This window comes from Mugil cephalus, chromosome 2, assembly GCF_022458985.1.
Source record: "Mugil cephalus isolate CIBA_MC_2020 chromosome 2, CIBA_Mcephalus_1.1, whole genome shotgun sequence".
In the NCBI taxonomy this organism is placed as follows: domain Eukaryota; kingdom Metazoa; phylum Chordata; class Actinopteri; order Mugiliformes; family Mugilidae; genus Mugil; species Mugil cephalus.
This window is the reverse complement of record NC_061771.1, coordinates 17,190,732-17,213,182: the sequence shown is the minus strand read 5'-3', so window position 1 is coordinate 17,213,182 and position 22,451 is coordinate 17,190,732. Positions and strand designations below refer to the sequence as shown.

General features: G+C 42.8%; 1 protein-coding gene across 2 annotated transcripts; it reads right to left on the bottom strand.

Moving 5' to 3' along the window:
* Positions 1-16,535: 16,535 nt before the first annotated feature.
* lsm6 (LSM6 homolog, U6 small nuclear RNA and mRNA degradation associated) lies at positions 16,536-19,817 on the bottom strand. Of its 2 annotated transcripts, none has more exons than XM_047575900.1 (4): positions 19,719-19,817; positions 19,221-19,326; positions 19,008-19,121; positions 16,536-16,738 (listed from the first exon to the last, which is right to left on the bottom strand). In XM_047575900.1, exons 2-4 carry the CDS (start codon positions 19,312-19,314, stop codon positions 16,704-16,706), a joined length of 243 nt encoding a protein of 80 aa, XP_047431856.1. In that variant the 5' UTR covers positions 19,315-19,326; positions 19,719-19,817; the 3' UTR covers positions 16,536-16,703. The 2 variants fall into 2 exon arrangements, with proteins under 2 accessions (XP_047431856.1, XP_047431865.1); XM_047575909.1 differs by lacking the exon at positions 19,719-19,817 and adding an exon at positions 19,560-19,712.
* Between the last annotated feature and the right edge of the window lie 2,634 nt (positions 19,818-22,451).

Here is a 22,451-nt window from a genome sequence, read left to right as displayed (position 1 = left end):
GTACAAACTGTGTCAGGCTCCGCGCGGATGTTGGAGTGTGTGTGCGCGCTCGTGGCAGGACGGGGCTCGCGTTTCCCCTCCTTGTCACTTCTCCCCGTTTCATCCCGCGCACCTCTCCAGCAGGAAAATAAATAAATAATACCCAATATCGTCGTATGTGATTGAAGGGCCTCTGAAATGGTGGGAGCGGAGAGAGCGCCGGCAGATGAAGTGGAGTGTTGAAAAGAGTGATTATTTTTGCTTCACTGAGGTCTTATTTTTCAAAGTGCCACTAAAAGCATGAGAGACTTCTGTCACTTTGCGCTGGGAGGATGCAGGAGCTGAGGGGTGATTTGATAAGAGATGAGAGAAAGGTAGTGACACCCCGTCCGCCATCTTTTATTTTTTTTTTCCCCCCCTCTTTTTTTCCCCAAGACCTTTGCTCAAAATTTTGATACTTCCAAGTGGCTCCAATCATATTCTCCATGAGGCGGTGTGATATTTATGGCTGAGTGCCCACAGCCAAAGCTAATATTATGAGCTTCCGCGGTGCCATCCATATTGTTTTACCTCCCGTTGCCTGCGGTGCGGAATAAATAAAGTGCCTGCCGCCGCTCCGTGGCATCGGCAGCCTTGGCTTTCAAAGCACTCGTCTTGCAGGTTGGCGAGTCGGCCTGGCTGCAGAGAAGGGAGAGAGGGGGGAGAGGGAGGGAGAGACGGGAAGAAAGGGGGCTGTCACTTTAGGTTGGGTAATTTTTGACGTGCACGTCAAGGCCTTGACAAGGGGAATGTGGCCGGCTTGTACATTAGAGTCGGGCTCACAGGCAGCGCAGCACTGGGGACAAGTAGTAATGCAGTCCCAGAGAGTGCTGCTCATCTGCTCACACTATGTACTTGTCTGGTGCCACACAAGGATGCCCCCTGTCGCCCCGACTCCACTCCCCCATCCCTCTGCAGAAATGACTTTAGTCAGTGAGGGAAGAATCCATTTACAATGTGTGCTTTATAACATCTCCTTGACAATGCAGTAGTGGATTAGAGACATTTGTGATGAATCTTTTATAAAGACTTTTTTCCCCCCCATCTTTCTTTTCCATGCGCGCAGGCTTCCTGGGTCCTGGCGCGCCACATGCACACGTGTCTGCTCGGATGTCATCGCGGATCGGCAGAGGAGACGGCAATGGGTGCTCGCAGAAAAAAAAAAGAGAAAAAGAAAGGAAAAAGGAATAGGGAGAGTGACACAGAATCGTCAGAGCGGGGCATTAAAATTCATCTACAAGTCACGATGGCTGCCATGATAGCGGCGTGAAACTTTCCTTTGAAAAAGAACGTCACTTGTCCTCTCAGTCATCCGCTCGCCTTCGCAAAAACCAAGACAAGCGCTCTCTGTCCTCATCAATTCTTCACTGCAATTTTGACATTTATTTCGTTCATTTGCATAGCGGCGGAACTCGAGCGCAACATCCCCCCCTCTCCTCAACTTTAAAACGCTGCTCCAAAATTAATGCGGGCCCCGGAGAAATATATAAATATATCCTAAAGTTGACATGATGTTGTTCTACATTATTCCCCTTGAAAAGCGATTTTGTTCAAACTTACAGCTACTCCGGCGCGGCGGGCGCGGAGGTGCGGGGCGCGCACACCCGGGCTAACAAACATGCACATGGTTGTCTGGCCTTGCCAACCCTCCTGTCAGTCTGCGCCGCGTTGTTAACATGGAATGCATACTGAATGTTACAATCCTGACCGGCTGAATGCTGTTTTTTTAATGCACAAGTCTCTCAGTAGAGAAGTTCGCGATTATGGTGCAGAGTTTGTGGATGATACTGCTGTTTTTTTTTTTTTTTTTGAGTGGAGGGGGGTTTGCAGACACTTCTCTGAAAGCGACCTGTGGATGTCCACAAACCTTCTGATTCTTTCAAAAAGTAAACATGTAACTGAATAATTAAATGTTTGACATCAGGGTTAACTAATTTAATCTATCCTATATTCTTTCTTTCGATCAAATGTTGATGCATATATATATTTTTATCTTAAAAACAAACAAAAAAAAGAGCCTGAGCGACTGTTGTCCTGTTTGCAAAGGGAGAGCCACACTCTTCTCTCTCCATTTTTTTTCTTCCCTCACTTCAAACTCACCTGTCCTGTCCCCCTCCCGTCCCCCATTGTCCATTTGAAAGCGACCGCAGCAGCAGCAGAATCTGAGAGCGAGTCAATGCAAATGCTGCCTGGGAAAAAAAAAAGAAAAAAAAAAGAAGAAGAAATTAAAAATTGATCGCCTTTCCATTTGAATTCAAGGTAGGCATCACTCTCCATAAGCAGGCCTGTCTCTTTAAATCAGAGGAACTGTCACTTCTGTGACTGCCTGTTTACAAAATATGAGACTGAAAATGAGACCTGCTCCCTGCGGACAAGCTCCTTGTATAAATATAAATAATGAATATTAGATAAATAATTTCTGCCCCTTAATAATGTACAACTTGACGAAAATTCACTTACACTGTGAAACCGGAGAATCCGGCTGAGAGCAGATAATGCAGTGGTACAATGGAGGGCTGTGAGTGGCGGAGAAGAACAGGACACGTTGGAGGCCCGGCTGACCCCGCGGTCACCCTAGAGACCGAGAAGAAAAAAATATATATATATGCGGGTTGTCAAATTCGTTCCGTCGATTCTGCTGCGCGGCTGCCGGTGTGTGTAAAATACTCATTAAGGGATGAATTAACTCCTCCTGTTTATTATAAATGTATATGCGGCCTTAGTGTGTGTTAACGGGGAGCGTGATGCAGTCCGGACGAAGCCACCGTCCCTCTGGGAGCGGTGGACTTCTGAGAGAGCAGCAGTGAGCGCCTCCTCTCCTCCGCTGCCTGGGTGTCTCCTGGCGCGGGAGCGGGTGGAGATTTGATAAATGGTTAATTATGAAAACCCTTGTGCCAAAGCTAAAACTGTAATTAGCCTTAATTGGCTAATTGGATAGAACTGGTGGATGGCATAGGCGTAATTACCCCTTTTTTTTTCCCCTAAGCACTTAAAATCAAGTATGTAGCTGTGACGCTGACAGAGAACTTACTTTATTCTACGTGTGCAACGAGAGCGGGAGTCAAACTGACAGTGAACTTATTATCATTATTATTATTATTTTTATTTTTTTGTACAATTCACCATCAGATCCTGTTGTTATGTTTCTTCTCGGGGCTGCACTGACTTGTTGAGCTAATAAAACCCTCCGCGAAGGAAATCCCGCATTTCCTCCTGATGCAGAGATGGATCGTGCACAACCGGTTCTGAGACAGTGGAGTAAAAACTAGAATTTTCTTCTCTTCTACCCCCTCTTCTCTCTCTCTCTCTCTTTCCTCTCTCTGACACAAACACAAACTCACTCCGAGCATTAGAGCAGCTCAGCTCAAGGTGCTCAGACTCTCTGCTAATAACACCATCTAGAATTCACGCCCTCCAAATAGGTTAATGTGTTTTTGCCCAGAGGGCCCTATCTACCTCAACAGCAGAACTCTCTCTGCACTTCCATTAAGCTTGAACACTGCCGCCTATTAGCTGCTTTGGTGTGTATGGGGCCTGGAGTGAGAATGCGAGCACAGACGCAGCTTTTTGTGTGTCTGTGTGTGTGTGTTTTGTGTGGATCGCGAAGTTGCTGTGCAGTGCGCCGGGGGTGTCACTACCTGGAGCTGCCTGGTGTGCTGTGTTAACTGCTGCAAGGAGAACAATGTTAGGACCCCTGACAGCTTGTTAAAGACTTCACCGTGTTGTCTGCTGGGTTGTGTATTAGCACCACGCAGCGCAACTCACCTGTTTAAACGCACGCGCGCACACACACACAGTAAACACTCAGAAACTTACAGAAAAAAACATTATTCTTATTATTCTGGTTTGTTAAAGTGCGAGAGTGTGAAGAAGTAATGGGTGGTGGAACTTTATTTTTTTTATTTATTTTTTTATTCATTTCTGGTTTGTTTGCTTTTTCTAAATTTGCAAATTCTTTGTCTCTGTTCCGTCTTTGTTGCACACACAAAAGATGTATAAATTAGTAATCAATAATGAAATTAAATAATTCATAATTAACAAATTGCACATTTCCGTTCTTCTCATCTTTATAAACCAAATGCATGTTACAAAGAAAACGCGACTAGATGAACATAAGAATAGCACCGCACCGGAGCAGTAATTAAACCTCACTACAGCAGCTAAAACACACTGTTCCTTGCAGAAAAATCTCAGTTTATCGTACGATAAATGTATTAACTATAAGTCACCGATTAAAAACAAAAATGTCTTGTCTGAAATATGAGAAATATTCTTTCTTTCTGTCTCCTTCATAAAACTGTCTCAAAGTAAATTGGAAAAACAAAGAAGATGGTTGTATAAAAACATATATACACACATTTATTTTATTTTTTTAAGGTTAAACAAATTGCAGTAATGCAGCAGAAAGTAGAAACAGGTTTTAATTCACATGACGGATATTAAAACAATGAATAAAAACACATTTTGTATAACAATGCAGATTTTAAAAATGTGTTGCTTATCAATTTTACTGGTTTCAAATCAAGGTTTCAGCTTCTAAACTAAACATTTAACATTTAGACTGACGCACATATTTTGTAATAAGTTTATGATTTTACATGATTTAATACGTGTTTATAGCCACAATTGATGGTACAGATGTAGTTTCAAGTCATTTCTGACTCACGCTGGCAACGGGTCAGTACTTGAGGTGAATGCAGAGTCTATATGGAAGACGTGATCTGCCTACAGGTGAGCATCGCTATAGTGTGAAAGACATTTGAAGAGAATCCAGCCGCCGGTTATAAGGATTTTACAGCGTTTTATATTAAACACGTGTTTTTCTATATGTAACAGATTCACGTCACACTAATTACAGGATTCCTCTTTTTTCCAGTTGCATGTTTTCTGTACCTTAAACACTTTTCTTGTTGCTGTTAGATATTTTGTGATCTTGACTTTCACGGTGTCGACACGTTCCAGCCTGAGCTCAGTTAACTCCACCGCGCGCTGAAAGCTCTGTGTCGGCCTGACCCCTAGTGGACGCCCGCTCCACCCGCCCGCGCTCCCATTCACAGACGTATCAGGCAGAAAACAGCAAAAAGGAAAACATCCATAAAACTTGTATAAGTTTTGTTCAGATGAATAAGTCATCTATCGAGATGTTTTGATTGGGTTTCACAAGCAACACATGTCCTGAATTGTTTTTGCGGGAAGCTAAAGCGCCTTAGGCCCCCCAGCAGTGGTCTGTGTGTCTGTGCACATTTATTTGTATTTAAGCAGACTGAGGCATTATTCATAATGTTTGATGCCACAGTCGGTGACGGGCTTCGCGGAAATGTGACTTAAATTGCGCCCAATTGTAACCGAGCTTCGGTTCAGCGTTGTCTGCCTTTGACAACAATAACTCAGGCGCTGAAGACGCATTAACCTCTGAATGGTCCTCGGAGATGCGTCGCATATATTTGATGAATTCCGTGACTGACTGGACCAGCCCATATTGTCGAGAGTAAAATAGATCTGACCGGCTTAGAGACAGCAGAACTAATTAAATGGATAAAAGATATATATGGCCTGTAAAATTAATAGCAGACCAAAGGACTTGCCTCTAAGTCACTTCATCCACTCCACGGCGCTGAGCTGCTATGGTGGGTTTTAGAGGGCAGATGAGGCTGGGTAAACCTCGGTGTTCGATGGCTGCTGTCTTTGGGCTGACGCTGCCTCCAGAACATGAACATCTGGGCTGTGCTTATGTGAGTGATGACACCTGAACGGTACACTGACCAGCCACAACATTAAAACCACTGGTAGGAGAAGTAGTGAATTCATTGTTCTGCTGGAAGATTTTCAGACGTGGCGTTCATGTGAATGTTACTTAGACATGTAGCACCCACCTGGACCAGACCAGACGCCCCCACCCTCATAACGATGACACTCCTTGATGACAGCAGGATAAAGACTGACACACGCACACAAAAAAGGTTTAGAAACAACTCATAAAACATAAGACAGCACAATGTGTTGACCTCACCTCCAAATTCACTAGATCCCAAACTGATCAAGTGTCTGTGGAATGAAATGGAACAAACCTGATCCACAGAGACCCCTCCCCTAAACCCATAGGACCCATAGGCCCCCCACTAACTACATTCTGTCACCAGACACCACAGGACACCCTCAGAAGGACCACGTCCATGCTCTGATGAGTCACAACTGTTTTGAAGACACAAGGGAGACTTACACAATATCAGGGTGGTCATAATGTTATGCCTGATTGGTGTAAAAAAAGAAACAATTGCTGACGTATCAGTATCCTATTAAAACTGTGTGCGGTGTCTGCCCTTTAACTTAATTCTCTTTTTAAAGCATGACGTCTATCCAGCCTCTTCATTAGGTTTTTCTTGGTGTTGCATGCTCTTATTTTGAAGGAGTAGTTTTGTCCTGCTAAAGCACCCCACGCATTTGTGTGTAGTTGTACTTTATGTAGCGTCACGGTCCTGGAGGAACGTTGTTTCAGTTACTCCACGTGTGCTCTGTAGGTATGGAATGAAAATAAAACCTTTACCACTCGAGAAAGACGTGTTAGCTGAACCGGCATTAAATGTGCGGCCTTGGTGTATTGAGTTTTATCATCTATTTATTGAATCCATTAACCAACTACAAACAGTGTAGTTAAGTGTAGCAAGTGACCTTGAAGCGATAAATCATTTAGTTCAAAGCCAGATAATGGTTTATAGCCAAGAAACATTCGATTTCAATATATGTATATACAAAAAAAAAAAAGAAAGAAGAGGAGCCGATCTGTCTGAGAAGCTGTAATTAGCAAACGCAGCTCTGCTGAAGGTCAAAGATTCATCACTTATTAAAATAGCTCTCAATTAAAGTTCTGTCAGGTGACAAATGGATTAATTCAATAATCATTTCAGCTCTACTCTCAAAGCTTTGTTAACGTTATAGATGTGCCTGGTTATAGATGTTACTGATTCTCCTTTTCCAACGCGCTCACACGCGCTGATCCTTTACTGGCGTCTCCTGAAAGGATGAGGTCACACCACATCTGAAAATACTCATCGCTGTCAGTTCTCAGACGTTGGCGTGCTCCCCTTCAAAGTTCTTAAGAACCCACGTCTTTTTATTAACCGCTGACAATGGTGGGACGTAAAACGGGATGAATTTTAGTGAAATAAAGGTCAATAAGTTTCACTCCTGGTCATCTGACTCTGTGCTCCACCAAGGAGGCCAGTACGAGAACCACTTCTCTACTCTGACCCACTTCGACTTATCTCTGCCCTCTTCTGTCATCCTGGGAGACTCTGGATAAGAAGGGCTGTGGTAACAGGAGGAGATGATACCTTAGCATCTGGTTGCTTACATTAAGATGCAGTACATGCATCACTGTGCGGGTACAAAACACCAGCACCCAAGCTTCATGATAAATATAAGATTCCATCGTAAACATGAAAGTACAGCCCTCATGTTGTGCGCTTGTGTATCAGCTCCATAATCTGCAGACACTACGTCACATAAAGGTTGAGAATCTGTACGGAAGTTAAGTGGAGCTGAACTCCAGTACGATCAAATTCAGCTCAAATGTCCTCGTACTGATAGTTTTAACATTTCTTTCCCAGCATGGAATCAAAATCAGAGTCTGAAAAGTGGCTCTTGAGGAAGAAAAACCACAAAATAAAGTTATAGAAGTGCATGTAACAGAATACAAATAGAACAAATGAACATTCATACAAGCCTCAGATATCCTCTTGCTGTGTAACGACACATATTACTGCAGATTCTGGCTTCATACTGGTATTAATTTTATCCTGTGAATGTTTCATCTCCTCGAGTGTTAGTGCAGTTAACAGGATCCGCCACTAGAGGGCAAACTACTGAAAAGTTGCTGCCTGCCAACTTGCCTGGCCTTGACCATGCACTTGGGAAGCCATCATTTATTTTTGGAGCCGTAGGCTGCATGGCTGCTGAGAGACTGGCAGGGGGTGAGGAGGTGGGAGGGTAAGGAGGGAGAGGAGATGCGAGGAGAGGGAGGGGAAGCGGGGGCAGCCTACGCCAGCGCCAGTGACACAAAAAGCATTGTCCTGATTTAATGGCTGTGAAGTCTTGCCTCCCCCTGGTCCAAGGAGCTGCTGATGCTTAATTAGGACGAGCATTCATTCAAACACAAACACACAACAAATGTAACACACTGACACACGCACACACACACAGAGACACACACACACACACACACCTCAGCCCCAGCTTTGCCGGGGCTTTCTGCTGCCAGCCTGGAGCAAAGATGATTCAATCCTGCTCTGCCTGTCGAAGGAGATGAGTTATGAAGATAGAGAGGTTTCTGTTGTAGCACCAGCACAACAACAGCACTCTTCCTCCAGTACGGACACCATTAAATTGTCACCAGGCTTTAATGTGAAGAGTTAAACCTCTGATGAGTCATCAGGTCTAAAATCAAAACATGCTCGTGGTCGATGATTAATGACCGTGTGGGGAGTTGTAAGCTAGTTTGTGTAATGACGAGAAGGGGGGGAACAACAACAACAACGACAACAAGGAGCTGGGGAGGGCTCATCCTCAGATATGTTCTTCATGTGGCCTGATAGAACACCGTCACACGGAGCTGTGACCGATTCGACTGAATCATTTGTTATAATTTAAACGTCGCTAAAGCTGAAATGATTTTGATCGCGTGGCAGGATTCGGGGAACTTCTCTCTTTTACCAAAGGGATGCTTCACATCCAGTGTTTGCGGTACTTTCGTGGGAGGGCCGCGTGTCTGCTAAAGCACATATTAATTGCAAAAGTTTGATCTCCTTTTAATTTTTAATCCGGCATGTTTTAATTGACTGACCTTGTTCGCGCTGTAGAATATCGATCGCCTTGTATTGATCACGAGCAGCACCCCGAGAAGCTGATAGGCCGCATTAATACGCATCAGGATGCATCGCCTGTTCGTCTCAGGGCCCAAATCAGCAGCGCGTGTCCCATTTGTACATCTTTTTTAAAAAGTGATCCCGCTCCTTCTCCGTGTTCGACAAACTCGGCGTGAAACGCTCGGTGTGAATATTTAACAGAGAAGTAACGATACAAGACATGTGCAAGCCCCCCCCCACACACACACACACACACAAATATATACCGCCAAAGTGTTTCTTCAATGGGTTTACATCCAAATGTATTAAAATCCCCCTCTCCATTATCACAAAATGCATATTTCTTAATTATTCATCGCGAGGCATTGAAGCACCCAGGTCTTTTAAATTTTTTATTTCTGCTCAGCTTCAAACAGTGGATCTTGTAAAAGGGGACCCAGTTTTGGGGTGTGGGAATTGCTTCGGGGCGAAGCTGACAGGATTTTCAGTCTCGAGGCACCTCGCGCTTTTTCATTACAGCGAAGCAAAGGAACAAATCCAGGTCAATTAAAATAAGGAACAAGAGGAGGACGAGTGAAGCCACCACCAGGACCCGCCACAAGAGGGCACAAGGGGCTTAGATATGCCTCGGAAAACGCATCCCGGTGCACCTCAACGCAGCGGCGCACCAGCCGAGGGGGGAGCGGCGGTGGCGGCGGCGGCCCAGATAACGCGCAGATGAACACGACATCAGCTTGCACTTTTAATTTGAAGGTTATACGAGCTTTTTCCAAAGGAGAATATGGCATCAGTTGTCACAGTAAACAAAACAAAAGATATGATGTAAGAATGATTTGTATGCGCAGTTAAAAGCACTGCCCCATCCCGTTTGGCTCTTCATAAAAGTCGATCAGAGGCCTCCTACTCCAGGTTCTGCTTCGCCTATAAAAGCTACTCGTGTGTGTGTGTGTGAGCCAGAGTGCGTCCCCCTCTTCGCTTTCTGTGACGGTCGTTAAAAACTCTCAAAGTGACGCGCCCACGTAAAAAGCATCAGTGGCTAACCTGGGGAGTGTCACATTGGATTTAATGGCCCCGTTGTTCCTGCGCCGCGGCGTGCACGAAATCATATCCTGATGTGAAAGGTGCTCTCCCTCGTCTGCCTCCTAATATGTTGTGACGCAAACGTTCACGCATCTGCCTCGCTCTCCTGCACACGCGCACACGGGCCGAAGCGAGGCCCGGCTCGGGTTCAGGACTGAAAGGCTGTAATAGGGTTTATGACAGTGTCCCGGCTCTGACGCTGGCCGTGGTCCAGGGTCCAAGTGTGTGTGTGTGTGTGTGTGTGTATGTGTGTGTGTGATAGCTTAACACGTGTTATCGTGTGTTAGGTAAATATGTGCGTGTGTGCAGCTGAGTGTGTGACTGCATCCTCCTCATGACCTCCCTGATGGCCAGAGATGGGCCGGAGTCATAACTCTTCCGACGGGCTTTACCCTTGAGCAATATCACAGACAGCCGGAGCGCAGCGAGTCAAACCGCAGAGCCTCCCTACATGACGGCGGACACACAAGCTGTAACGCACATGTGGTGCGCGCACATTCACGCGGTCAGAGCGGCCGAGAACATGTAATGTCGTAAACAGCGATATGATGTTGGATTGCACTCACACGCGTGTCTTTAATTTAAAGCAACGCCCTTGTCTCATTTCTATAGTTTCATACTTTTTTTTTTTTTTTTTTTTTTTACCTCAACTGATTACAATTACGTTGCGCTCTGCAAAGAAAATGCTGGCGTCAGAGCATGCTGCAGTATCACTTCAGTAAAGACTGCCAGGGCAGGAAACCCGAGTGGTCATGGTCATCTGAGAGGCTGAAAAAAAAAAAAAAAAAATCAGTTTAGTCTGAAGATAAACACTACAGGAATGCTCCGGTCACTTTCACCTTCTGACTAAGTCTGACTAACATTCTTACAAAAGATCATTCAGTGCAACACAGGAATAAGGGGGGAAAATGATAATCCAATTTATTATTATTATTATTGTTATTACCTTCCTAACATTGTGTAAGTCTCCCTTGCGCCTCCAAAACAGTTGTGACTCATCAAAGACTTGACATGGTCCTTCTGAGGGTGTCCTGTGGTGTCTGGCAACAAGACATTGTTAGTGGGGCCTTTGGGTCCTGTGGGTTGAGGGGAGGAGCCTCTGTGGATCATCCTGATCATACTTGATCAGTTTGGGATCGAGTGAATTTGGGGGAGAGTTAGTTGCAGCGTATTGTGGGGGTTTAGAGGTTTTCCAATGAAAACAGCCTCCAGCTGTTGCAAGAAACTGATCAGATAACAGCGGTGAGATCAAACAGGGAAGTTGCGCAGGCTCGAGAGAATGAATGAGCCGAAACAGGTTGTTGTCATTTCTGGGAACTTCTGCAGCAAAATTGGGAAGAAGTCTCTGAAATATGTTTGATTTTCACTTTAGAAAGAAAGAATGTCACAAGTGTGTTCACATGTTAAATCTGTCCAAAGTTTGGAATATATTTTAGAGAATATATTGATTCCACGATTTTTATTTTTATTTTGGTCTATGCTTTTATTTCAGAGTAAAATAACACATTAAACTGCATACATTTCAATAAAAACAATAAAAAATGATGGCACCAAATTAGTTTCTTTGGTCCATCCTCAAAACCTTCAAAAGCCGATCATCAGCGCTTTTCACGACTGTAAAAAAACAAACAGAAAAAAAATCGAACAAACGTAATGACACAACACTAACCCCGAACAACAACCAAGTAACACTGAGTAAAACGGCACCCTTGAAGCTTTTGGGCTGTTGTATTCGAGGGCAAAGGTTCACGTCTGGACTCCTGACTGCCGCGCAAACATTTCCACTTCCTCAACATTTCATCTAGTGACACGCCAGCCGCCTGTGGCCGTTTGTCTGAGAGGAAACAACAACAAAAGACTCTTGCATTACCATTATTACAATTCTGGGTGCATGCCAGCAACACTCTGGATTACCTTGCATGGCAGACAAATTGGCAATTGGAGCACCAGTGTAATGGAGGCTAATTGCCTGAGTGCAGGGTTAGTTTGTATTTCATGCAAATCTCATGTGCATAGTAGTGAGACTTGGCTGACAAACAGGACAAGCAATAGCCATTCTGATGCAAAACATAATTGAAAATGGCTCTTTGACACAGGCTGTTTACCTCATATTCACTAATTATTGCTCACGAGCACTGATGGGCTCATCCTTAAATTTACCATTGTGTGAAATAAGGTCCCAAGACAACCATTAATGTAATAACTTTTGTGCGACCAATAATTACCAACAGGCTACCACGTATGTATAATGCCCAAATGAGATCTGTTGGACTTTATTGCTTTGGCATAAAACCAAAAAATAAAAATAAAAAAATAAAAAATCTCGTTTATTTTTAATTTACATAAAAAAAGAAGATCATCTCTACCTATAGGTTATTAAATATTTACTACACTGCCAGGGCTAAGACAGAGGAGCCTTTCAAGGCAAGTCAGAGACCTCAAAGCTGGTGCAGTTTGGTCTATGACTATTTAAAGGACATGACATCTGGACCCTCTGCTTTCAAGTCAGAGGGGTTTTCTACATAGAGGAACTCATTTGGATTTGGAAACTCTTTCAGAGGCAGTTTAGCAGCTCTTCTGGTGTGTGTGTTCGTTCACCTGTTGTGCTATACATCTACAGTCGTAGAGGTTCAAAATATTTTTTTTCTAAGCAGTTTTTTTTTTTCTGTTCACAAAAATCATTTTTGACCTTGGTAATAGCAGCTGACCAAACAAAAACGCCACCCCAAGGTCTCGCATTGGATATTTCGACTTGAGTGTCGATCTCAAGTACGATATCGATGTCTTAAAGGCTCTTCCAGGAAATCACCAAAGATAATTATTCAGGGCTGAAGAAGGCACTTGGCGGGCGAGCGGTGGAACGTCTTTGAGAAAACTCGAGGCGCGTCCGGCTGCCTTTATTTCAGCCGCGCGGAGACGTGGACGACCCGGGAATGTTTGTTTTTTTTTTAACATTTTGAAAAGCAGAGATTTGACTGAAGACGCCACGTCTTATCCAAACTCCACGTCCTCAGATCTGTTTGGTGACAAAGCTTTGACTGGAGTTCACGGAGAAACACTAATGACTCACTAATGAGTTAGCAGAACAGTTGTGGCCCTGTCGAGAAGAATAACCTTGACGTGCTTTGTGTTTCTATCCATACAAGTTATTTCAATGTAAATGGGTCAGGTCACGGCCAATAATTCAATATGGTTAACATGTTGTATGTAAGCGAGTGTGTTTCCAAAATAGACCCCAGTGTTGTGGGACAGCTGCAGAGCCTTTTGTGGCCAAGGTTCAAGGGCTCACGTTGACCTTGTTGCGCCGTTCAAGACTTTTCCTTTTCCTCGGTCTTAACGCGTCCGTTGCCGTTCTTAGCGTCGGAGCCTGTGCGGAACAAACACGCTGCACGGCGATTGCAGAGTGAGTGCAACAGCGCTGCTCTTTAGCCTCCAAAAGTACCTAGTTGTGCTCCCATAACCTCACCATCTGCATCAAACTGACACTCGCAGCCAAGATAAATCGCAGAAGCCTCTCCCCATGCTGGGAATAGAATTTTTCCAGATAAGAAGGTCAAGGGTTACATTTCTGGCCAAGGTTGACTGTTCTCGGGGCTAAATAAAGATCCTAGGGGTTGCCGAGCAACACAGGGGAGCGCAGGCCCTCATACTCAATTAGGATCAAAACAACCATCAAACTTGGACTCGGATTCAGACTCCTGAAAGACGCGGAAGTGGAGCGGAGGGGACGTCCTGGATCAAAACGCCTGTGATGTTTCGCGAGGGGAAAAAAAATCTGCGGCTGATAAATAGATTAATTGGCCAACGAGCAGTTTATTAATCGTTATTAATCAGAAGCAGCTGCTTCCAGACCACGGCGGCAGCTATTGTTAACGCCGTTTCTAAGGTGTTTGTTTGTCCTGCGCCGGCAGAACAGGCCCTCTGACCCAGCCTGTGGAATGCGAGCACAGAGCCACGGAGTGGGAGGTCACCGCCATCACTTCCATCCCCAACACACGACAGTCTGTCAGGCCGGGGGTTAAAGCTGGTCAAGTTCACAACCCAGCACAATGTGCGGAGGGCGGCCCTCTTTACACATGGAAAACTAATTCTCCGTTACATCCAGGCATGCAGGATACAGTGATAGTGTGCAAACGTACGACAGGAAACGCCACATTTTTCAGTCAGATCACTCTTGGTTATGCATCTTTTTTTTTTTTTAAGTTCATTTAAATGTGTACAAGTAGGACAAACGGCAAAATAGAAATGATTTGAACGTTACATATGTTTTGTAAACTCTCAGTTGACCCTGGGGAAGAAGTGAAAAAAAAAAAAAACATTCATATGAAAATCCACACTTAATGGATTTGCATAGAAGACAAGAATGTGCCCTTGTCCGAATGGGAACATGGTTCCGGCAAACATTAAAAAGAAAAAAAAAGGAGAAAAAAAAGAAAAACAGGTTCTCAGGTTGTCCTTGTCATCCTTTGATCCCTTGTGAAAAGGCTAGACAGTCATGCTGCAGTGATCAGTCAGGGTCAAAGTCATACTCCACTTTCCCTCCCTCCTCCCTCGCCTCTACTGTAGTTTTGTGGCTCTGGCAGCTGGTGGTGCTGTAAGACTTGAGTCTCCCCCGCCGCTTTTTCTCCTACATAACAAGGCTGTCACCTATTCTATCCTCCTTTGTCCTCTCCCCTCTATCACTCACCTCCGTACGTCAACACCGAGCCACTGCAGCATCCTCCGCCAGCCCGCTATGATGAGGTGAGTGGGGACCAGTGCCCTACACTAACTGAGCCGGACAAGGGCAAAAGGCATGTGGGAGAGGAAAAAAAAAAAGAGCAGGATCCCTCTCTGTCACGGGGGAACCTTATTTCGAAGGAATAAAATAAATAAATAAGTAGGTTTGAATGGGTTTTATCGGGCTAAATTCAGCAATCGGATGCTGACGAGCGCATGGACGTTCAAGTGGCTGCAAGTATTTTGTTTTTTTTTATTTAAAAAAAAAAAAAAGCACATGGTTCAATAGCATGATGTCTGCCACTGGGTCATTTGTGTGAACGGTATTAATTGGGTTCCCTGTGAGGCCACGCAGCCAGCGGCTCAGTTATGATTCCAGTGGGTAAATATTTGCCTGCGCTAACCCTCACTAGGTGCCGTAATGATTCTTTGTGTGTTGCACTGTGTACAATACTCTTCTGTGTACCTATCACTCAGTGCCTGTGTCTGCCTGTGTGTTTCTGGGTCTGTGTTGCAGCTCAAACCCCACCACCACCACCACCGCCACCCCTCACCCAACATTCCCTCTCTACAGCTGCAGCTCGGCAGAGTTTGATCAATAACGCGTCCTTCATTCTCAAGTCAGGGCTGACCTTGGCAGCCTTTTGTCTCCTTCCAGGGGCCAGAGTGCGCATGTACAGGTTGGAAAGCGAGGCTCTCAAAAAAAAAAAAAAAAAAAAATCCACCCTGGGAAGGAAAGAGAATTCCCCTCGCTCTCCTCCGCGCTATAGCATTCTCATTAAGAACCTAATGAATCATATATTTATAGCATTCTTATCTTAGCGTAATGAGGTGATGCCACTTTTGAACTCATTTGCTAAATTACCACGGGCCGCGCCGGAATGGGAGTAAACTTATGATTCTTTGCATTTGCTGCCGCATTGATTTTCACAGGCCGCCAGAGCCGGTCCAGACCGAACAAAGACCACGTGCGACGGACAAAAAAACGCAGGCTGCGAGAGATTTAAAGGAGTTGATCTGACACATCTGTTTACGTGTTAATGCGGCCCGACGCGGCCTGCAGGTGGCACCGTTTATAGATCAGTGCTGCAGTCACAGTCTTCCGTGTTTGGTAATACATGTTTACGTTGCGAGTGACGGGGTCAGCCTATAAATTGGGCTAAAAAAAAAAAAAGCATTAAAATGTGCAACAAGTTACTTTTGTTGGCCCAGGACCTGTATCTGATAAATACTGCTGTGATTTACTGTAGAGACGACCAGGAAAAGTTGCGATGCAGGTACATTAGCAGAGCAGAGTAGAGTCATCAGAACGTATTAACATCATTAATGACAGAGACAGAGATAAAAACCTAAATGAGGATGAAAAGGGAAGCTTTAGAAATTCTCTCCAACATTATTTGAACGCTTTCATTTAGCTTCATAAAAAACAGACGATTGTAAAGATTACGTTTAATGATTGTGTTTGTGCACGGGCCACTCTGTAATGGGTTTCTGCGGGCCAGTCGCATCAAGATCAATTACAAAATTAGCACGTTGGAACTGACAAATTATGATATTGTGTTTTAATCCTTTCGAAGCCTTGTGGGAAAGCAGTGGTAGATTTGCAAGTCTGTGCTCGCTCCAGGGATAAACTGATTTGTCTTAACGGAAAAAAAAAAAAAAGAAATGAAAGAAAAACATCTTTTTTATTAACCTTCCACCGGCTCACCAGCACTGAGGAAGCCTGACGGACGCACAAGAATGAAGTCACAGTTAGGGTTTGGATTGAATTTCACATAACTCAATCAGCATATAGGATGAAATTATGTCCCTCGAGATAAAAACGTGTAAACAGAATAATGTTTGCATAATCAAATGTAAGTCAAAACTCAGAATTTATTAACATATTCCACTTTTACAAAACGAACATTGTTCAGGAATTCAGGCTTTACAAAACCAAAAACTTAAGCACAGCTGCGTCGTCATGAATCACTAAAACAAACAAACAAAAAAAAAAAAAAATGAAATCACAGAGTCATCTTTAGCCTACACCTTCCTCTTCTGGGTGCTGATGTATAGAACTGAGGGAGAGGAGACATAAAGAAGACAGAAACGTAAGTTTGCGGTTCATTCGATGTGATCATGCGTCAAATAAGACGGTTATAAAACATTACATTGTTCAGGATGAAGTCATTTGCACAAAAGGGGAAAGCGCAGTTATTCCAATAAAAGTCAACAATCAAGAATAACAGCTGCTGTTATTCTAACTATAACGTTTCCTTTCGGGTGGTCCGGCGTAAATGCAGCCGATTCCACCGACAAAGACAGTCTGCTGCACCGGTGCATTCAGCCGATGGTCGGCTTGTGTGAATGCGATGTTCTTTCTAAGAACTGATTCTTGAAGCTCGGAGCGTTTTGTAGCCAACCCTCCCTTCGCTTCCCACAAACACATTCTCAGTGGGAGACGCTGACCCACTGAGCAAACGTCTCCCACTTAAGTCCCATTTGTCATTTTTAAAGTGAAATTGTACAATTGTGCCGCACAGGTCACACTGGGTGGATGAGGCGCACCCAGCTGCAGTCTGCATTCAGAGTCAAACGCGTAAGTTGTTACTTCTGATTTCCTCAATCTGCATTCATCAACCTGTTCTATTTTGACTAAAATAGCCCCGTCTAGAGACTGTGAGCTCGCTAACACCTTGAGACTCTGTTGGTCTGCATGACTCACGCACAAGACTGAATCATACAGTAGATACAGTATATGCTCGGTGTCTGGGAAATGTAGACAGTGTGATGAAGACACGGTTCAGGAAAGAAAAAGTTCTGGCTGTGGAGGTGAATGCAGAACAGATTAAAATATCTCTGCGTGCTCACCGGATCCTCGCACTGAGCTGATACGAATGAGTAGTCCTATTTAAAGGGGAGCTCCAGTGATTAAACATGAACTCTCTCTTAAGGGTAGGGTCATTTGAATGTCTATATTGACAGAACCATTACTGCAGATGGCGGTTTAAGTTTCAGTTTTCCCCAGACTGCCTTTACTGATGAATAAGGAGAGTAATTATATATAAATTCATATCAATATTCCATCGACTACAAGAAAAGTGAAACACTAGCTGATGAAGCCCAGCATCAGTGTACTGGGGGTGGCAATGTGTTGTTCTAGCTAAGAATCTGTGAATATTTTAGCAGCTAGAACATTAACTAAAACTATTCTCAGTCTGCTGATCATTTCCAATTGATCGTGTACTTTTTTAAAAGACGATGTTAACACTAAATCTCTATAGGTCCTGCTGTTATATTGGCTGCATAGTGCAAAAGTGTCTCCTGTTTACAAAAATGTCTTCGTTACAAACTTACAAAGTAAAACTAAAGGGACATTCTATCTTTGAGGCTGATCAAAAATAACAGATGTCCCCGTGTTCACAGTAAATTGTAGTTAGACTGAATGATACAACAGAGCTTTTCAGATGGTGACTTTTTACATCACACTACATCCTTAATCCAGCATTTTCAAATTGTAATATACTATTGCATCTGCTTTTAAGACACTGTCTCCATACTGTCTCCTTCAGTTACGAATAAGCGGACAAAATCATTCTGACTTATAAGTTTACAATAAAAAAAAATTATCCACCAAGATGTTTGGTTTACGTCCCCAAAACATCAATCAGACTCTAAGTGGTTCACTTATATCAGAACATTGAATCTGCCTAAAACAGAGGAAGGATTTTGTAAAGCGTCTTCAGGCAATTTGTATTGTTATTGAAGCTATATGAATAAAGCTGATTGAAGGTGGAAAGAGTTTTGACAACATTACATTCATTAAACTGAAGAAGAACCAAGGAAAGATCCTCAGTTCCAGCAGCGCTGCCGACATCGATTCTGTCTGATTATTTTTCAAAACTTTTTGAACAAATTATTGTTTTGTTTCTGTCTCTCCAGAAAACTTGTCAACTCATTTGATATTTATCCTTGTGTAGAAGGATTATTAGGAGAATATTTTCATTCCAACTACCAGAGAAACAATCGGCTCGAGCACTTACATGGTTATTAGGAGCAAATCTTTTCCTTCTGAACTGATCATAAGTTTACATCAGTCTGATCCAATTGAGGTGGTTACATTAGACTTATGTTTTCTAACACGTGTGTCTAATTAGTGTCCATGTAAATCAGGTGCATCCCTATTTGAAAGTAACAACTTGTGATCCTGTATTGGTGTGTTGTGACACTGATACTACTGTATATAGCCTCCTGGAGTTTTGCAGTAATGCAATAGCTATTTAAGAGTAACCAACCAAACAAAATAGTGCCTCGACTTTAAAGTCTCTTAAAGTTGGACGATCTTACCATTGTTTCCTCTAATGAAGGCGTCCCCATACTTGTTCTTAAGCTGTCCATTGACATACTCCTCTGTCTGCTCTATGGCGATGTTCATGTAGCCATCCAGACAGGCCAGGACACCTGCACACACAAACAAACAAACATGTGTAGCGCCTCGGATTAACGCCGATCGATATTTAAAGGCAACGAGACTTTAACACGGGCTGTCAGTCGCATTACCTCTGTAATCGACTCCAGAGTTCAGTTTGACCACCACAGGTCTCCCAATTATCTGCTTCAGAAAGTCACTCGGGGTCTGCTTTCTCAGGCTCATCTTCAATGGGATCTGAAAGGGTTGAGGAGGATCACACGATGTTGTGGCGGCAGCTTATTACAAGTGGCTACGTTAGCTTCACGCTAGCTCGCTCTCGTACACCCCAAAGTGTTCATTAATTCAAACAAACATTTATTTACTTGTTCTTTAAAACGAATGTTGTGTCGTAATGTTTCAGGTTTGACTAAACGCTAAGTAGCAACACTGTGCTAATATGTAGCTTTAGCTCATCGCTAACTACTAACCGGTTGACTCCAGTAATTCTGCTTGTAATTAATAGTGTGCGAAGGTCGATACCCGAGTAAATATTCTCTCTGTGTTTTGCTATACTACAGCTGATGGAAGAGTTTTTTTTTATCTTAATATTATTAGCAGTAGCAACGTGTTTAGTATGTTTCACTAACCTGACGCTCTTTCTTTCCAGGCTACGGATTGACCAATCACAGACGGGCCCGGTACGGAATCCGAGTTGGGACAAAAGTGTAACAAACGCGCGTTGGTACAGGTTGACACAGCACAGTAACTAAACAGGTTAGAGAAAAAAATACACTCTCGGTATTTGGGAGACAGCGTGGCATATTTATATGGTAGTATAAGATAGCAGTATTTTAAGTGGATTATTTTACTACTAAATATACATAATACCCTATTTTTAGACTTAAGTGTTTGCAAAATAATCATAGTGTCAAGTATTCTGACAGGTATGCTTAAATGTAATTGTTTGAAATTGAATGGTAAATCACAATAAAATAAAAAGTATATAATAAGTTACGTTTTCCCAGGCCTTTTGTACTTGTACTTTGTACTTTTGTTCTATATCAAAATAGAATCTCACAGATTTATGAACGCTGTAATCAATATGCCACATGAGAGAAGTTGATATTGTGTTTCTGTGTCTACAGCCTCCATCAAACTTTCTAACACCAACAAATTACTATTGCTGGTCTGTGTAGCTGACGGCCAGTATTAGATCATCGTGTTGAGGTCTTACCTGCCAACAAGGAGGGAGAATAACACTCAAATCTTAATGTAAGTACAGCTGAGCCACGGCCTTAAGTTGATTGCAGAAGATGATTTGGCATCTTTTGCGACTATACTTTCTAGTCATTTTCAAGAAATCTTTTTAAAGTAAATGCAGATTCTAGCTTAAGACATGAAAACTTTATATATTTCTTTGACATGTACGACAGTCAAATAAATATATTAAGGTTTTGGATGTTTTTTTCAATAAATTAAGCAACTTGAATGACAAGCATAAGGAATTTTTGACATTTCATGGCACATGTTTTTTGGTATACTAAATACAGAAAGTATTTCAAGAGTGAAAGAGAGAAATGGATGATATGATATCCGTCTCAATTTAAACTGAAAATGCATTGATATTCTGTCAGACTTGTCCTGACAAAAATAGACTTTGATGTCGATAACCCAACACAACTGTTATTCTATGTGATATCTGAAAGTGTAGTAATCTTATCCCAATTTTTATTACCTATTGTTTTTAAATCTCTGACCAGTTCATATATGTCTTACATCTGTTTGAAATATAAAGAATGCGAATGCAGTTTGGTTTCACTGTGGTTCTTCTTTTCTGAAGAATCGTAAAGGTTTCATGCGTTTTCCCTTTTTTATTATGATGTTGAACTGCGCTGTGAAGGAAAATAGAAAGTCCACCACTTGATAAAACTCTAGTTGTTGGGTGCATGACCCAAACGCTGCACAGCTTGGGACGTACATGAAAAATGGTGTTGGGGGGGTGGAAATAGGGATGAAATGGTGAGGTGAAAGCTGGACGAGGATAGAGGGCGGAAGGATGTGCCTCTACGTGTTAGTGGAGACAGAGAGGTTGAGGGAAAGTGGGAGAGGGGGAGAGAGACAGAGAGAGGGAGAGAGAGGGGATTGTGAGAGGCAGAATCATAAAGTACTTCTTGTGTGTCTAGACAGGTTGCTTGTTAGCAGGGCAATGGCTAGCCCTGTGGAGGCTAGAGGTTAATTTGGTATCTGCTGCCGTGTTAAACTAAGGTCAGTACTACAAGTCCTTAAGTCATAAACAAGAGTGGTTAAGAGCCATGTATACACCTAGGCACCGGTTAATGAATATTCAATGAAGATTTTTTTTTCCCCTTGTCCCCTGTTCCCTTTGTCGTTTCTTGCTTTAAAGAAATTTTTGGGAATGGAAAAAAAAAATCATAGCTTATTTCTGTGGCCTTCAAAAATGACCTCTGTGCACCTACATTTACTTGTCCTTTGTTATCATAACACACAGCCTTAGTTGTAACAGAAAGTGGCTTTTTTGCTATTTGAAATGTGCAACACTCATTATGCGGTTCAGTCCCTGAATGCACCAAACGTAACTACCCGTAATTTGATTGCTTGATTCACTAAAACCGATGATGTAACTCGAATGTGATGGGGTTTTTTTTTTCCCCGCCAGGCCATAAATATATTGTTAAAATAAAACTTAAACTTATGACCAGGGCTATGTTTCAATGGCATTTGATGCAGATGTTTTAATATGATTGAACTGAGCACTTACAGACAAATCATGGCATTCACGTGCCCTGAGATAAATGTGTTTTGCCTGTAAATGGCAGAAAACCCACCATCGATACATTATAAGTCAGTTGAAATGGGGGTTAATTGTAAACACTGACACCGTGGTCTGAAATTATGGTTAACACCGCGTCCCATTTCACCACAGATTGCATGTCAATAATGGCCACACATTATGCCGCATATACTGTATATTATTTAAAATTAAAGTGTGTGGGAGTACACATCTAAAATGCCAAGCCTTTTTTACATACCGTGTAACGGCAGAAAAATGCATTAGCATTCGAACACTTTGGTTTGTGTCTTATTTTCTTCATATTCTTTGTTTGACTGACAGCATTAGAAATGCACTGCTTAACAATGAACTGTAAGAATGCAATCATTGTTATCACTGGGAATCATATAGTCATATTTATTTGTATACACTAACAATGTGCCCGTTTACCCATATCAATTTTTTGTTGGATTTAGACAAAATCAGGCTTTTGCATTTTTCTGTTTTGGTGCAAATTATTTTTTCTTCTTCTTTTTTTCAGTTTTTTATTGGAAACTGCTGCCATACTATGTTTTTACATCAACAGTAG

What these genes read in the sequence shown, in the direction of transcription:
- lsm6 (XM_047575900.1), bottom strand. Translation starts at nt 19,314, where the DNA reads ATGAGCCTGAGAAAGCAGACCCCGAGTGACTTTCTGAAGCAGATAATT. An exon ending in CTCTGGAGTCGATTACAGAG is followed by an intron (nt 19,122 to 19,220) that starts GTAATGCGACTG and finishes TTGTGTGTGCAG; the next exon opens with GTGTCCTGGCCTGTCTGGAT. An exon ending in CTTCATTAGAGGAAACAATG is followed by an intron (nt 16,739 to 19,007) that starts GTAAGATCGTCC and finishes CCTCTCCCTCAG; the next exon opens with TTCTATACATCAGCACCCAG.